Below are 17,757 nucleotides of genomic sequence, written 5' to 3' on the forward strand. Positions count from 1 at the left end.
CACGTACTGCCTCCCCCCCCCCTTCCCTGCGTGAAATAAGAGTCACATTGTTTTTTTCTTTCGTACTGCTCCAGAGTTTCTGTGCAGGGCTCTCTCCACATAGGCTGCTGCCTGAGGACATGCTCCTACAAGGGAGCGATTCATCTAGAATGGGGGGGTGGAAGCCCTGGAACTTCAGAGGAGAATCTGAAGGCTGAAAGTGTTAAAGTCCTGATTTTTTTCTCCCCAAATGTGGTAGCGTAGCGTGGTGGTTAGCATCAGGCTGACCATCCTACAAAAGGCTGTAGATGCAGCCTACGAACAAAGCATGTGCCACAAAACAAAGAACTCGATGCAACAAATTAATTTTCAAATTCAAATGGAATTCAAATTTTATGCATTTTGTTCATCGTATGAGCCAAACAGCATTACAAACTGAAAATAATCAAAGGAGATAATCATACTTTTTGTACTTCGATCATACTTTTCTGAACGCTTTGGATAAAGGGTCTGCTAAACGAATTAATGTAAAAATAATTGCTGTACCCAAATATGTACAGTAACCTACTTTTTAAACATTTTTATAAAAATAAAAAACCTAAAAATGGTGTAGAAAAACAAAGAAATATGGAAGGCGCATAAATGCACCACGTTATCCCATTTACAACAACAGTGTGTGCATTTTCAAGCACACAAATTCACAAAAAATCAGCTTATTCAAAAAATCTGACAACACAAGAAAAATGTGCTTACATAAGATTTTAAATTCTCATCATTCACTGCTTTTGATTTCAAAGTGTAATACAGGCATGCGCACAACATTTGTAGACATTGGAAAAAGAACAGCAAGAACGCTTGTAAAGGTGTGTTTACATGCAGAGCAAAATTGGGGTAATGGGCAAAAATCTGTGTCGATCAGTTTACAGTTTATGACCTTACCTCGATAAAAAAAAAGACATTTGCAGTTTACAAGACCTTACATGTTGTCGGCTTATTAAGCATAATCAGAGTAAGATTGTGTATGTGAATGCTCACTGTCCATCACAACATACTGTCATGCATAGGCTACTTGTATTGTTCTTCAAGTGTCAATTAGCTTGAAACCACCTTCTAATGACAACTCTGAATGACATCAGCTGATACAAAAACGAAAGAAAGTACACAAGCACAGCAGCACTGAAAGGAGGGGTGGTCATTACAAAGCAATCTCTTTTGTAATTCCATGACACTCTATAGAGGCGTTAGGGCACTAGCATTTCGGCTGCAAGAATGCAAAGGCCTAATTTCCATTTCTATAGGCCCCCTTAATGTTTGCCCACAGATTGATAAAGAGGGTCCCATCAGATGTAAGGCGGCACCAGAGTGGCTACAGATTGGTGGGTGTGTGACAGCCCTCAACATTGTGAAGATCTGAAAGGATAAAAGGGGTTAAAACACGCAGGAAGGGACAATTACAACTTTCAAACAAAGGCAAGCAGGCTTAGCCGAAACTGTCACATGGCTCAACAATGGAAATAGTTCTGGTTTCCTCCACTGATTTCGGAGGGCTATAAACACACTTTTCTTGGTGAGAGATTCTTAGACCACGACCTGATTAAATATTAAATGCTTAGGTCTACCTCTAACAAAAGAGCCAGATTAGGAGAACGAAGGGAAATGCAGTGAAGGCCGCTAAGCATTTCTTATCCGGACTACTTTTTTTGTGCAAAATTTAAGGCTTTGGAATACAACCATTTATTTGCCTACTTCTGAAGAACAATTATCTTAAATAAAAAACTGAAACAACCTCCAGTATCCACCATTTTCTGTTCAGCAGAGGTCTAAAAGGCTTGCATACTCCTTGTGGGATAGGCCATTTCCTTAGCAAGGCATGAAACAGTGGGCTGAATCACAAACACAGAAATCATCAGGCAAGGATCAAATGAATTAACACCACACATTCTGCGTCGGACTGAAATAGGATAAAACCAAATGTGTTCCACAAACCTAGGAAATTATTATTAGTAGCCTAAGTTTCCTTAAGGCCCAGGATTTCTTCGTAAAGAAAACAGCAGCCCACTGATCTTGTTCAAAGTTCATGGTAGAAAGTCCAGGACAGGTAAAGTGGAAGTTCAGAAGACATTATTGGGGCACTGCACACTTTAAATACTTAAGACAAGTTATTTAAATACTGACACTTTGTACACCAAGCACCAGGGCACATGAAGGATTCATAATTATCCAAACACATTGCAACTTATTGATATGTAAAATATTCGGACCATTTAAGCCTGTAAGAATGTTTGCAATCTAATCAATTCCAACATGCACAACCAAAAAAAATATAGGCTACTAGTTTAACCCGAACATGCAACATTTCATAAATGCTGTACTTTCAGGCGGACCCTTGATCTAGTCTTCTCATAAGCCAGTCAACAGCCTGGTTATCTTTGCGTCTCTCTGATTAAGTTTATTATTGCCTCTGGTGAACTTTTCCCAAGCACTTGGTAACAAAGTTCACAAGTGAAGCCCTAACTCCCTTGTTAATGATAACACTCCTGACAGAAATTTTGTATGATGCTGAGGATGGTGGAAAGAACACGATGGAAGGAAGAAAGTGAAGGCATTCCAAGCATTTTCTGAAGACTAACTCTGATGAAGATGTTTTGAAATGTGGCAGCTACTGCTCATCCCTTCTTGTAATCTTGTTGGCAGGCACAGACAGGTTGGATTATACTTTGAATGCACTGTTGTTTGGAACCACACTGTGAAATCCAACCAGCAAGAGATTGGGAGATGACTGTGTTTGTTTAGCACAATGATGAATAGGTGGATGAGTCTGGTATACAAATGGTATAAGATGTTTGAGGTTTAGCATTGGGGTTTTCTGATTTAATTTGGTCTTTCTGGGTCACTTAGTAGATCCTTTCTTTTACATTACTGACTTGACTTTGCGGATCTAGCCAGTTCGAAGTTGATGTCTGGGTAGGTCTCTCAGAAATATCTTAGCAAGCTGGCTTGCTGTGAAGTAGGTGTTGAAGGAGGGCAACGTTTCTGTCTGCTCATTGTGTACATAGCCCCTAACGGGAAAGGCCAGGTTTCAGGAGAAGAAAGAACCCTGCTCCCTGTCTTTTGTGCTTTCTCCTCAGGGGCACGTCAGCAAAGCCTGCCCTATTGACTCCTTGTTTCTCCTGGGAGCTTGGCAGTGTACTATTAACCCCAGACCTATGAGGCTTTTTACCTGGCCCTTCATAATCACAGCTCAAAAATGTGGGCCTGAGCACCCACGTTAAAAACCTAGGTCTACTATGCAACCCCCTCCCACCATTTCAGCCGGCTCCATCACAGGGACGCATTTATTTTGAAAACAGTAGCAAGCTTATCAGCATCTGCTAATTTTTCTAATGCTGAAGTCCCAAAACAGTAGGAGCATGGCCCATTATTATTTTTCAAAACAGATGACCTCTCATCAAGGAGTGCTATTCTGCATCCAACCACTGGTGTGATGTAAGCACAAGACTTTATGCTCTTGTACTGGGTAAATTATTATTATTTTTTGATGCATCGCAATCTTCATTTGAACAATCTTGATATTGATTCTTAAATCCTAAGATTGATTTTTACTATATGCATATCTCTCAACCATGTGTGTAAATCACTTGCATATAAGACCACATTTTGCGCTATGCGTCTGTGAAAGCTACTGGCTGGTAAATGTTCAGATTTCACTTCCTAGTGATTGGCTAAGAAGTTGAGACTAAAAGTTTGATTTGTGTGTAATGTGGGTCCAAAGACAAGATCCATGCAATCCATTTGTCATTGAATAATTTCTCTTTTAATATCATTTCTGTACTATACTGTCAACTGATGATAAATATATATATATATTTTATATATATATATATATATATATATATATATATATATATATATATATATATATATATATATATATATATATATAAACATTTAATTCTTGTCATGAATAGCACGGATGAGGTAAAGAAGCCATTCGAATCCTCTCTCGTTAATATGCGCTTATTTACAGACACTCTTTATAGAACTGCTGGTTTTCTTAAAGAGACAGTACCAATTTTAGCATGTGTTCTACAAATCAATGTAAATACTTGTAAATAGTATACATTAAAAAATAAAAAAATAACCAAAATACAATATATGCAATATAATATCATATTTATTGATAGAATACATGTATTTTTACATTTTTAAAAAGCTGAAATGTGACCAATGATGAAAAACAAAAAATATAATTTGTAAAATTTATATTTTCATAATGTACCTCGTAAGAAGGGTTAGAAGGCCCTGAATAATAAACAGCATTAGCAGGGAGAGGATTTCTTTCATATGTAAGCAAAATGGACAGCTGAAATATACCCATATGTATATACGCCCATTCGATATCAAATGGAAAGCTTGTAAATCGGAATCGAATCATGAAATCTGTATTAATACCCAGTCACCGTTTGGGTGTGGCTTCAGGAACCATTTATGCCTAATTCTTCACCGTTAATACTTGCATGGTAAGACTGACTCAGATCTTAGTCAGATCATCTCAAGTGTGAGATGGTGTGAAGTAAGTTCCAAACCATCTTACCAAATACAGTTTGCTGAGACAGCAGAAGAATGTAACAGGGCAGTCAAATGTGACCAACCTTTTTGTCTAAACTTGCAGGTGTCAGATGGCAAAATATTTTCACGATATTTTTCTTTAAAAAAAATATTGCAATATCTGATTACATCAGATTACCCCTGGCCCTACTGCTGAGGGATCAGTTATTATTTTTACTTTATTTATTTTGCTTTAAAACTTTAATTCATTTATTGTAACTCAATTTTAAACCCAAGATATTTCTAAATTCAAATTGCACTTCAAACGAAACCAAAAAGCAATTGAAATAACAAAGTTGTCAAAAAATCGTATATAACCACCACCCCAATTTCAAAAGTTCACACGCAAGTATCCGTCTACGACAACAGGTGGAAAGTTACTAAAACAAATTTAAATCTTTTCTGCTTTTTATTCGTCTGTTCTTTAAAATAAAATACTGTGTTTCTTCAAACGCGTCTTCGTGTCTAACAGTATTTCTTGTCGTGTCAATCTGAGACGTCTTACAAGTCGCCCACCAAGGTGGTGAGTATAACCAAAATTGCCATTGCCTGTCAATGACGGTCACAATCAGCATCAGAATATTTGTCAGATATTGTAGATACCTGATTACATCATCCTATCGCCCAGCCCTAGTGCCAGATAAAGTTTTTTTTTCAAGGTGAAAGACAGCATTTTCATCTGTTCCTCATTCTGTCACTAATCGAAGCCTTAGTTTAGTGTAACAAAAACTAAAGGAATGCTTTCGAAGCTGCAAGTTCCTGCCTCCCCTCCCCATACTTCACTTTACAATCTTCATTTTGACCCCCCACCCCGCCTTTCTTCACTCACTCCCCAAGTCTCCACCGCTGTTCCAAGGCCAGTCCAGTAATCTCACCCTCCCATCCCCCTCTACTCTCCCCAGCAGCTGTGCAAAGGGATGCTCTCAGGTAGAGGCCCTTGTGTTTGCACAAAAGTTTGCAAGAAGGTGTGTGGCCGACTTCTTTACAAGCCTGAAGAGCAGCAGGACTAGGGGCATGCGCTCTAGTCTCTGTGGATATGAGGTGTGTCCTGTGTTTGCAGAACAAACAACAGGACCTTTTCAGCTCATAAGAGGAGACGGCAGGACATTATGTGTGTGTGGGTGTGGATGGGTACATGTATGGTTCAGTTTAAAAGAAGAGGGAAACTGGAAAAGTTATTATGCACTTGAATTATCTGTTCCTTATCCATTACTGGATAAACAGCTACAGGGAAAAGCTTGATTACTGAAGAGTTTAACACAGACTGATTTCAGATCAGTCCACCACAACAAAGCACAATTTCAACCCAAAAGAAAACTAGATTTTTACATTTTCAGAAGAAAATGTGAGTGCTGTTTGCCTGTGCAAAACTCACCACCACGATGCTAAGGTGTTCTGGGTGGCTTTCAAGAGTTGCTCGTCTGAGGAGGGAAAAAAATCGTGGTTAACCGGTTTTATGATTATTTGTAAATGTCCTAAATGTTCAAATGCAACAGCACTGAGGCAAAAAAATCATATCATATCACAATTGAACATGTTAGTGGACGCGTTTCTTAGGGATATATGGATGCTAGGCGCAGCCCTGACAATAGGAAAACTGATGAATACACACCAAATAAATAGGAGGTATATAAAAAGAGATGCTCCAACAAAGGGCACAACACTGCTAAGTGCATACTGGACCCAGAATGATGCACTTCAATGTAACCAGAGTGCTTAGAATCATTTCAAAAGTGCGTAGCCTAACTATTAGGATAGATTATTGTGGGTCTGCAACATGTAGTTCATGGCACCCAAGAGTTTTTTCTTCTGCAACAGTTTATTAAAGCAATCCGCTGTCTGTCAGACACCCCACAATAAAGAATCGGCAACACAATCCAAAAATTATCTTTTTGGTGGATGTGTCTGGTAGATCTAATTCCTCTGTGGAGTTCGTGTATAGCCCCAGTTTCACGTTAATAGAAAGTTCACATTCAGTCTACAATACCTGGCCAAGCATGCACATCAATGACAGCAGAGCTGCCATGCAAGGCACTAGCCTGGCATTGGGAGCAACTTGGGGTTCAGTGTCTTGCCCAAGGACACTTCGGCATGTGGAGTCATGTGGGCTGGGAATTGAACCACTAACCCTGCAATTAGTAGACAATCCGCTTCACCACCTGAGCCACAGCCTCCCAAGAGATTTTCAAATTTAGGCTTGCACCGAAAAAAAAAATTTATGATTTTTTTAATATATATAATATTTTTGCCACTTGTAAATAAAACATTTAAACGGTTTTTAACCATAGATTTTGAATTCTTACGGTTCAATTTACAGTGACATTTTAAATTGCGGTAAATAGTAAAACTGTTTCGCAACATCCCAAGTTGCTAGGGTGTTCTGGGTGGTTACTTCCTCACTCAAGTCAAAAGAGCCCTGCAAGTCTATATGATATTCTGGTCCCTAGATATGGCTCAGGTACATCCTTCAAATACAAGTACATACGTGCATTTACATGCACACCAATACACTGATAACTACCAAAAATCATCTTACTCAAAAAATCTGAAAATGCAAGAAATCCATTTACATGAGATTTGAAATCATCGCATTATTCTCCGCTTTTGATGTCAAAATGTAAACAGGCATGTGCACAACACTTGTGCACAAAGGTATTTAAATGGAGAGCGAAACTGGGGTGATGGTCAAACATCTAACTGTGCCGATCAGTTTATGCTTTATAGGGCTGAACGTTAAGGATTTTTTCTGCCGCATTATTGGCCAGATCCAAATGTGTAAGTTTGCAAGGCATAAAAACGCATTTAAAAATGTTGTGTCAACGCTGTACTGGCCAGTTCAATCAAGTGGCCCGAAACTCTTTCATACTGGCCCCGGTCCAGCGGGACATCCTTAATGTTCAATCCTGGACGTTTATGACATTACTCCAATAAAAAACACCACTTAAGGCATTTACATATACGTTGCCGGCTTATTAAGCATAATCGCCATAAGACTGTGATTGTAAACATGCTCTCTGCGACTGATCGGTTGGAATATTAATAGCACACCTCTCCGCAATCCAGAGCGCTGTAGTATCCGTAGAGTGGGACGTGTTATGCACCTAAATTTGATGCTTAGGGTTAGGGGTATTTTAACCCAAAGTATGAGCAATATTAATAGTGATGCCTCTCCTGCAAACACCACTGATTATTACAAAGATACAAAATGTATACCTATATATCTCCGGATTGTATGTCAAAGAAAGTGCAACAAAAGCAATAAATGCCAACAAGAGATCTGCTCAAGATGTTGTCAATGTGTCATGTTTGATGAGCTGCATCCCAGGATTAAATCTTTTCCCAGAATGCACTACAGCTCTCAGGTAAGATGTCATTAGGACAGCTCATCCTTGCAGGCTATATTTGTTGTCCGTCTAGTGGCAGAATGGCAGACCAGCTTGAGCAGACAGAAGCAAACAGCCACCTCTTGGCTTTCGATTAGCACCTGACATAAGAAGACCAGATTTGCGCTGTTTACACAAAGGCCTCTCTGCATGTCCTCAAATGTGTCAGATGTGGAAAATATGCTGCTCCACCCATTAGTAAGCTACAGCAAAATACCCTTTTTGGGACATGAGAGCTCAGGCTTCTCAAACCCATCATAACGGAGACGACAGAGCAAGTTGAATTAGACTTTGCAGTAGGCCTAATTCTGCATTTTTATTTTGAGAATATTCAGTAACAAGAAAGAAAACATGTTAAAAAGGCAATCTGACTAAAGGCAACTGTATCATTTGCATTCTCTCTGACTCCCACATAATCAGGGGAAAACTGGTTGTACGATGCTGTTGCTCTCCTTTTTCCTTTCTGCAACCACCCTCGGCCTCTCTGTTCCACCCTTTCTCTCCTCCCTCCCTCCCTCCCTCGGCCAGCTCCACTGAGCAACAAGTGCTGCCTGTGAGTACCACCCCTCCCCCTCGTCCCAGCCTCCAGTAGCAATCGCAAATCCTGCGAGCAACTGCCAGCTGACAAAACTGTTTAGTCAGCAAGAGAGAACCAGACAGGGAGGGAGAAAGAGAGAGCTACAGGCTTGAGTGTAGCAGCAAACAAGAGCTGAGACAAAAAAAGAAAAAAAGAGTTGTACATCAGTCACTCCACACTATGATAACGATTTTCCAAACCTAAGATTTATCATGAGAGTTTACAAAGTCATATCTTGGAGAAACAAGACATGAGAGTTAAGGGAGTGTGGAAAAACAGAGGAAAAAGGTTCTAGAGAGGAAAACATGGCATTATTGAATGTGAAAAACACAGATGGTAGTAGACAACCTATAGTTTGTTGCAGGGGTCTGTTCTTCAAGCTTTCTGAATCTTAGAGAAGGGAAAACAGCCAAGCAGCTAACTATTGTTCAAACACTTCCTTCATCTCTTCCCCCTCCACATCAGAGAAGAGGCAAGTTTCACTTCCTGTCTTTCCTCTCATCTCCTCTCTGCTGGCTAGAACTTCATTTTTTCCATCCTTTCCTTTCCCTGCCCTGGCTCCCTATTTCTCCTGTCCTTTCCTCTATTGTGGCATTCTTTCACATCAGTGATAGCGGTTGGGTTAGACTTTGAACTCTCAGCAAATACCACATTTATTTGCTGGATGAAGCTGCATGGGGGAGAAGCGGGGAAAGGTGAATACAGAGACCACGGTAACAGAGCTTCAGGGGTGTATGTGAGCCAGTCGTTCAATCCCAAAAAGTTGTGTTCAGCTTGATGGCCCATTAGCCTGATCACTGCGAAGGACACTAAATGATTGGGTCAATGCTCTGATAAAAGGTTTTCCAAACAATCCTACAGTAACAGATTTTAATTCAGAGTAAACAAAGACTGTTATGAAAGAGCAGCATATGCAATGCAACTAGGGATGCACCAATACAAAATGTGTGTGCCGATACTGATATCTTCGGTGTTGTGTAGTTCAGTGGTTCTGCTGTTTTATGCTACCTTGTTTCAAATAACTGATGATTAATTACACGACCTTAAAAGATATTTGAAGGAATATTCTGGATTCAAAACAAGTTAAGCTCAATCAACAGCATTTTTGGCATAATGTTGATTACCACAAATACTTATTTAAAAAAAAATAAAATAAAAAAAATCTAGGTAACAGGGAGGCACTTACAATGGAAGTGAATGGGGCCAATCGGTAAACATTAAAATACTCACTGTTTCAAAAGTAGCCACAAGACGTAAACAATGTGTGTTAACATGGTTTTACTGCAATAAAATCGCTTACTAACCTTTTCTGTGTAATGCTATATCCATTTATACAACTTCATCACCATGACAACGTCATGCCGTAAACCTAAAATTACGATTTAAACAACTTCACAGCTCAAAAAAAATACACACATTTTAACAGAAGAATTAATGTTAGTGCTTTAATAAAATTATAAGCTAAACATTTCTGATTTAAACCCTCCAAAAATTTGCCCCATTCACTTGCAACCTAATTTCTTTGCCTTTTTTAAAGGAGGGATAATTGGAATGATTTTGTGTAGTAATCGACATAATTTTGTGGTGTCATCGTTTTAGGGTTTTACGGCATGACATTGTCTTGGGATAAAGTTGTATAACTGTATATAACTTTACACAGAAAAGGTTAGCAAGCGATTTTATCGCATTAAATCATGTTTACACACATAATTTACGTCTTGTGGCTACTTTTGAAACAGAGTATTTTAACGTTTACAGATTGGCCTCATTCACTTTCTTTGTAAGTGCCTTACCCTAACACAGATATATATATTTTTTTATTCAAAATAATTTTTTTGGTAATCAACATTACGCCACAAATGCTATCGATTGAGCTTAAGGTGAGTAATCAAATTAACAGAAGTCCCACATCATGAAACCCTAGCAATATAAAGCTTACAAAATAGCAACTCTACTCTCATTGTCACCCAATTGAAAGTAATTTCACACAAGAGACACTAAATTTCACAGACAGCACGAGTTGTAGGCCAATTGTCCTAATGAGCCCTGGTTATCTGCCTTTTTTATTTTTATAAATCGGCCGATGTCCTATAGTGCAGATAACAACCGATGTTTATCCGATACATCTGTGCATCTCTAACTGCTAATGGAAAAAGCAGATTGGTCAAGCCTTTTACTCGCTCAGTACAGCATCAGTGTCATTTTGATCGGTTGAGACTGCTGGCTGTTTAGCAACTTTTCACTGCAACTGAACTAAACATGTTTTTCATGTTTTCACAGCCAAAGATAAGAGCTGCTCGTGTGGGTCATGACAATGATCTCTTGCAATCACAGAGAGGATTTGTTGAATTTTTGAGGTTACGCCTTCAATCCCATATATGATGCATCTAGAATGCTGAACAATAATGAACCAGGGAGAGGAGGCAAAGCAGTATTCATGAAATGTCTGCATTCTTTTGATTGCATTAACGAAGTATAGGCTGAGAGACTTCCAACCAGGACAACCACAAATATAGCCAGGGTTTAAGTGTCAGCACCCTACACTATTCTTGTAAGGACATCCAGGCAGAGGCATGGACACAAGTATGCCTGGGTCATTCTACAGTGAAATGAACCACTCATTTCAATGAAACAAGAGTTTATCTGCATGCTAACACACCATCACGCCACCTAAAACCAATAGAAATGATTGCTGTCATTATTGTGCATATAGTTGTTTTGGTGTGAATTATTAGAATGGCTTGTTCTTATATATGTTATGTTAATGTAGTGAATACTTGTACAACATGGTCCAAATATTTTAGGATAAACAGTCAATTAGTGGGTCAAAATAAACAAGGGTAAAGAAGAAAATTCTCTACTACAAATCCACCTAGGGGCTCATTTGCCTCCATCTCTCGTCCAAGTTGCCCCACTGTTGTGTCCCTGCCTCCGCTCCATGCCCCTTGGAGGGATGGAATATAATCTTATCTAAAAAAGGCAGGATAAATATAGCCTGGGAGCCAAAGGGCCAACCCATCATACCCCTGGGGCAAAAGCAGGTCCTTCTGCACCAGGATCACAAGACCACCACCAAACAGGTTCTTTATTAGACATTTGCAAGGTCTTAATTAGACTTCATTACTATTAGTAACCCGATGATGAGCGGGGAAATATCTTAAAGGAAGAAACCAAGTACAGCTGCTTTTGACGAAAATTCGAACAGGCTTTTATTAGTGTACCTATTACAACTTTACTTGTATCCTAAGTATTAAAGGTATGACAAGGTGTGAGAGTTATTTAAAATCCACTTTATAAACACTGAATTTTATAAATGTGGCAGTCTAAAAGGCATTCCTGGCAAAACTGTCAATGAAGTAGCTTTATCAATGATGGAAAAACAAATCAAATCAAATGTCAATGTGAGGAGGTAATTGATGCAAAGCAGTGCTGTAAACTGTTTATTGTTTGGCTGCCTCAATTGAGGTCTGCTGTGAAGGAGGTATCTTGGGAATTACTATAATGAATTTAGAGATAATGTCAAAACCCAGGACACTCGAGGAGACCCAAGGAAGGGAGGTACACTTTTAATTAGCCCTAGAAAAAATTCCAAGAGGGATTGGACACTAGATCTTCATGTGTTTGAGAATGCAGATCAAATGGGCAAAATGCTACATTTTGCCACTAACATAAAATAATAAGGGCTATCGATTTAACGTGTTAATTTAGTGTGATTAATTATATTTAAAAAAAAATGCGTAAAATAAATAAATTGCAATTAATCATGCCCATTGACGCTTATGTAAACTTCGTAATAAAAGTACGGATTTTCCTTCCATATGAGCAATTCAAGCTGGAAGTACATCTGTTTTTATGAGCCGCATCAATAAGTGGCACTGTGCCTCAACAAACCTCACAAGCAGCGCAGCCACAGAATGAGAATCGCTCACGGTGGAAGCCCAACAGGTGGGCATCTGGGAATCTACAGGAATCTTAAGAAGCGATTTTCACAGTTTCCACTACTTTTATTTTGACAAAATGTTCTAAACATGCAGCGTTTATTATGATGAATGCCAAAGAGATGTTTTGAACACATCCATCTGAGGCATGCACATACATAGTGCGACAATTAGAAATAGCGCAGACGGAACGCTAGAACACGTACTGTGAGAACTGGACACATTGACAAACTCAATGCAAAACAGACTGCTGTCAACTGTAGGCTTGTTCAATGATATGAGAATAAAACAAACTATATATTGAGTTCTTATGACACTTTTTGTAGTGTCTAATTAATGCTTTATTCATCTGACACAATACTGCATTTTATTTCAAACTGAGTTTCAATCTGTATATTTATTACAGGCCCTACATATTTATAAATATTTTAATTATTATGCATTATTTATATGAATAATGTTTACATGGGGGCCTTTCTAAACAAATAATGATGTATGCGATTAATTGCGATTAATTTGATTAATTAATCAGCATGTCAAGTAATTAATTCGATTTTATTTTTAAATAGCAATTGACAGCCCTAAAAATAAAACATGGCAAAAATTTCACACAATGGGAGAATATGCACTGGCTTCCATGTTCTTGGGTTAAAGGAATATTCTGGATTCAATAAAAGTTAAGCTCAGTCGACAGCATTTGTGGCATAATGTTGAATACCACAAAAATTAATTTAGACTCATCCTCCTTTCAGGGGTGTAGCAGTCATTTTAAAAATGGGGGGGACTCAGCTATCAGTAGGTGGCTCACACAGACCCAACACTCACAGTGCAGTATTTAAATATTACAGTATATATTAATATACAAGTATAAGTATTATATACTTGTAATATTCTATATTGAAGTATTGCAAATTAAGTGCAAAATTTGCTGCAAAATCATCTTGTGGAGCACTTGCTTCTGTTTCACACATGACAATAAAAGGCTGAGTGAATAAAGTACTTAATCAATTAGAATAATGACAATTGTGCATGTGCACAATTTAATTTTTTACTCTGTGCTTGTGCATTGTGGGATTTAAATTTATCCAAGTGGCTCGAGTGTTTTGACTACATTTACCAACATTCGTTCAGATCCATTTAATGATTAAGTGACCATTTCTGGTGATGCCAGAAGGTGGTGACAAATGAGTGTCTTGTGTGAAATGAGTTAGTCACTGAATCAACGATCAAAAGAAAATTTTAATCCTTTAAAACGTATATGTCTACAGACCTACAAAGAGACTTTAGTAGAGGTTTTAAGCATTAGAAGAACAAAGCTAATCTATCATTTCCCTACAGTTTGTGAGCTGCTGAGCATAACTTTTATCAAAAGACAACAGTAATAGTCTTATAATAATTTGAATAACGTCCATACGTTTTCATGTATAAAAAAGCGTCTACATATCTATTCACTTCAGTAAAATGCCTAAGAGTTCTAAGAACACAGCAGATCTATATTTTTTCCTACAGTTTGTCAACTGCACACCAACATAGAGGTAAAAAACAGGAGTTGATATTAAAAATAACTTTACAGATTTAACACAGATCTAGTAATCTGCTTAAATTGGCAAAAACAACCGATCAAACTATTACCTCACAAACATGATGTAAAAAGCATAACTTAATCAAGACTCATGCGCTGATATCCACTTATAATGTGTGTTTTTTTTCTGCAGTGCATTTCACATAATGCTGCCAATCAAGAACGATATGCTGATAAATAACTCTTGTTTGTGTGTTCCTCATCTCTAGATTATTAATTTAGATCAACATCAATGCAATAAAAACATGGATAAATGAGCATTGTTGAAAGCAACTTTGTAGAAATGAATGAAGCTGCGTTGATTAGACTGTCTGACTGACGGCCTATTACGTAAGGGTTGTTTCGGCTCATGAAACTCACCTGTGATTGGCTGGATGGTCGCTTAATCAGCCCAAAGTAAAGAAACGCAAAGAATACAGTAGACAAAGCTTGAAAAAGTGTGGGGGACCAAATCACCTTTTTTAAAGAGTGTCTCCCATGTCCCCCCTGGCAGCTACGCCCTTGCCTCCTTTAAAAAACAAGGAGGCACTTTAGAGTGAGGCACTTGGAAGAGAATGGGGCCAATCCATAAATGTTAAAATACTCACTATTTCAAAAGTATAGCCACAAAACGTAAAGTATATGCATGTTTATATGATTTTAGTGATAAAATCGCTCACTAACCTTTACAACAAACCCTAAAACGACTGTAAAAATGACTTTTTAAACATCTTTACAGCTCAAATAATACACAAGCTTTAACAGAAGAATTAATGTAAGTGCTTTTATAAAATTATACGGTTCACATTTCCGCCTTTAAACCCTCCAAAAATTGTCCCCAATTCCCTTCCATTGTAAGTGCCTCACTGTGACCTCCATTGCTTTTTTAAAAGAAAGGGAGGGACGAGTTGAAATTAATTTTTGTGGTAATCAATCAACATTATGCCACAAATGCTATCAACTTGTAGGCTACTGAACCAGGAATATGCCTTTAACTGGACAGGACAGGAACTAACATGGAATCTGAAAACTCTCTCACATTGAAACTCTACTCCCCGACTGTTCTACATCCATCTATTTTTCTTCTGGAATCTCATTCGCTGGATCTTGTGCGTGTCTATTTGAAAACACTAGATAGTTCACAGACTCCCGTTTGCTAAGCACTGCCGAAACCAGCAATTTCTGTATTTTGTCAGCAGCCATTGCAAAACGTATTACATGGCTGCATGTTTTGCCAACTCTATAATGTGTCTCTAAATATGAAAGAGAACAAAAACCTACACACGAGTTAGAACTTTCCTATTAGTTTTAGCCAAACAGGAAACAAACAAAAAAACAAGATGGAAACATCCTCCTCCTTTAGCCACAACATCATCGAGCTGATCCTTTAATACTTGCTGCAGGGCCTCAATATGGTCAAGCTACGAATATGTGCATTCTTTGCAAAACTAGCTTTCACATCATCTACAATGCAGCTTCCGTGGTGTTTTTATTTAGGGGATTACATAAAGACCTTATATTTAGAGATGAGAGAAGACATGATGTGTGTGTAGTGATAGTGCTCTTGCAGCAGCTCTAGGCCCTGCTCGTCTACAGTGTTGAATTTCGTTATGGAATGTGAACTGCTCATCCGGATCCGTCCTCTCCTCCATGCCTCAAAAGAGTGGCCAGAGAGGCGAGGGGGGCAACGCGACATCCTTTTGACCCCCAAAACTCGCATTTTAAAACACAACAATTCTTGCACGTGACACTTGCGCATTTGACAAAAGTGCATAACCAACAAAAAGAGTGCAGAGGCATCTTAAAGCATAAACACATCGTCACTGGGTTTGCCACGTTTACCTTCTGCTTCACCGGGGCCAGCGCGCTCCTGAAGCGTCTGTCTCACCGAGGAGGGGCGGAAAAGAGACGGAACAAAAGTGCCTAGCAACCATTATTATCTAACCAGCGACAGGGCTCGGCTGCTGTCTCCCGAGAGACCGAACTCATCCATTCCTTCAGTTCACGTCGACAAACTTTCAAAAAAACATCAAAACACAACATACAAACACATCAAATGGTTAACTTTGAGAATGACCATCTTCACTGGAGTTGAAACAAGTGAGAAGAATAACATTTCGACACACTCGCGTCGATAAAACCAACCGACTTCTCTTTTTAAACTGAAATTACCTCAGGGACAACTACCTGATCGGTTTACTCGTCAAATATAGGTCATCCCTTACAGATAAACAAACTTTGTGATGCAACAGGTTGTTGCCGGCGTAGAATAAACGAACGCAAAACTAAACCAGGAAATTTTACCGAGTAATAAACGTTAAAAACGACGATTGAAAAAGTCGATAACAATCGAAGCAGCTCGAGCCAACGCGATCAAAGTGCACGCGAGATAAGCGTATGATGCTCCGCGCGACATCAGCAGCAGCGCGTTAGCTACCGCTAGCTAACAACAGCAGACTTTGAACCCCATCATCTATGCAACAACTCCCATATGACTTTAGAAAAGTTTGTAAAGATGAACGTTAAGCGCTGTGCACCAAAAACACGTCGCTGTCTTAGCGAAACGGAGACGTGACACGATGTTGTTTGGGGCAGGTTTGGGCTGTGCGCGTGAGCAGCATCAGGTCTCTCCTCGCGCTACGAGGAAGCTGAAGTTGGGGGAAAAAGTCTCCTCTTACTCCGCATTAACTTTACCACTGACTCTGACACGAATGCACGCTTAAAACACGCCAAATAAACAGGCAATACCACATTAACAAGCATTCGAAGGAGTTTAAAAGAAGAGCCGAGTAACTTACGTTTGACTTTGTTGGGGTTGGGTTGCTTTCGCCGAGACATGGTGATGGTGGTGATGAGCTGAGGAGAGAGAGAAACTGAGAAAGAGAAAGAAAAAAAAAGAAGAAGAAGGGGAAAAAAAAGAAAAAGAAAGAAGCTGCAAAAGTTTCTCCGGAGAGGAATCAAAATGGCGTTTGTAAAAAAATAAAAAAAATAAAAAAAGATGCGCAAAGTTCGTCAACTTTGCGTTTGAGTGTCCCCACTCACCCAAATCCCCCCACGCCGAGATGCTTTATGGAGGAGAGGAAAACGCTTATTTCGTTTTCCTCTCACTGCGCCTCTCTCTCTCTCTCTCTCTCTCTCTCTCTCTCTCTCTCCTCTAAAGCTGATAAGTAAGGCGGAGTGTCACGTGTTGCTCCTGCTCTAGTCTCCAAGGGGACGTAATTGAAGCTGCAGCCATTGACAAGCATCCTATACACAAAAGTTAATCTGTTCCTTTAAAATGTCAATAAGATCTGTAAATATTTGCATCTTGTCTGTATTAACACTATCGCATGTGTTTAGGTAGACTCACTTTTATTATTATTATTATTAATATTATTATTATTATTATTATTAAATACAATAACCCTCATGTTCTGTTAATAGTGATGTTAGGCCTACTAATTTATATGTAAAAATTAATAATAGTAATAATGTCAGAATGAACCTATTTTCTCTTCAGTTTCTTTTCAAATGTCCCTCTGACCTAATCGAAACCCATCTGACAGATATTATAGAAGCATTAACCCTGTTGTGTCACAAAGTAGGCACTGGCTTTTCAGAAATATGACTTTTCCAGTTGCTTCTGTTTGAGGTCAGTTTGACCCTGGCAAAAACACATTGTGGATAAACACTGTTAAAGAAATCCAAATAGACCATTGGCAGGAACTGAGA

The 17,757-nt window shown here is 38.8% G+C and overlaps 1 protein-coding gene across 9 annotated transcripts in view; it reads right to left on the reverse strand.

Annotated features, from left to right (window-relative positions):
* The window catches only part of LOC127431961 (ras-responsive element-binding protein 1-like), a 74,595-nt gene extending 57,407 nt beyond the window's left edge, over positions 1-17,188 (reverse strand). For 3 of the 9 annotated variants that reach the window (XM_051682643.1, XM_051682642.1, XM_051682638.1), the window contains exons 1-2: positions 16,845-17,188; positions 5,963-6,008 (exon numbers count right to left, since the gene is read on the reverse strand). Coding sequence is in view for 1 of the 9 variants with exons in the window: in XM_051682637.1 (XP_051538597.1) it covers positions 16,845-16,884 (40 nt within the window). In the remaining 8 variants the exon portion in view is untranslated. The remainder of the gene's footprint in view (positions 1-5,962; positions 6,009-16,844) is intronic. The other 6 variants (XM_051682644.1, XM_051682639.1, XM_051682645.1 and 3 more) reach the window with 5 other exon arrangements.
* Positions 17,189-17,757: the final 569 nt, after the last annotated feature.

Source organism: Myxocyprinus asiaticus, chromosome 41 (genome assembly GCF_019703515.2).
Source record: "Myxocyprinus asiaticus isolate MX2 ecotype Aquarium Trade chromosome 41, UBuf_Myxa_2, whole genome shotgun sequence".
Taxonomy (NCBI): Eukaryota; Metazoa; Chordata; class Actinopteri; order Cypriniformes; family Catostomidae; genus Myxocyprinus; species Myxocyprinus asiaticus.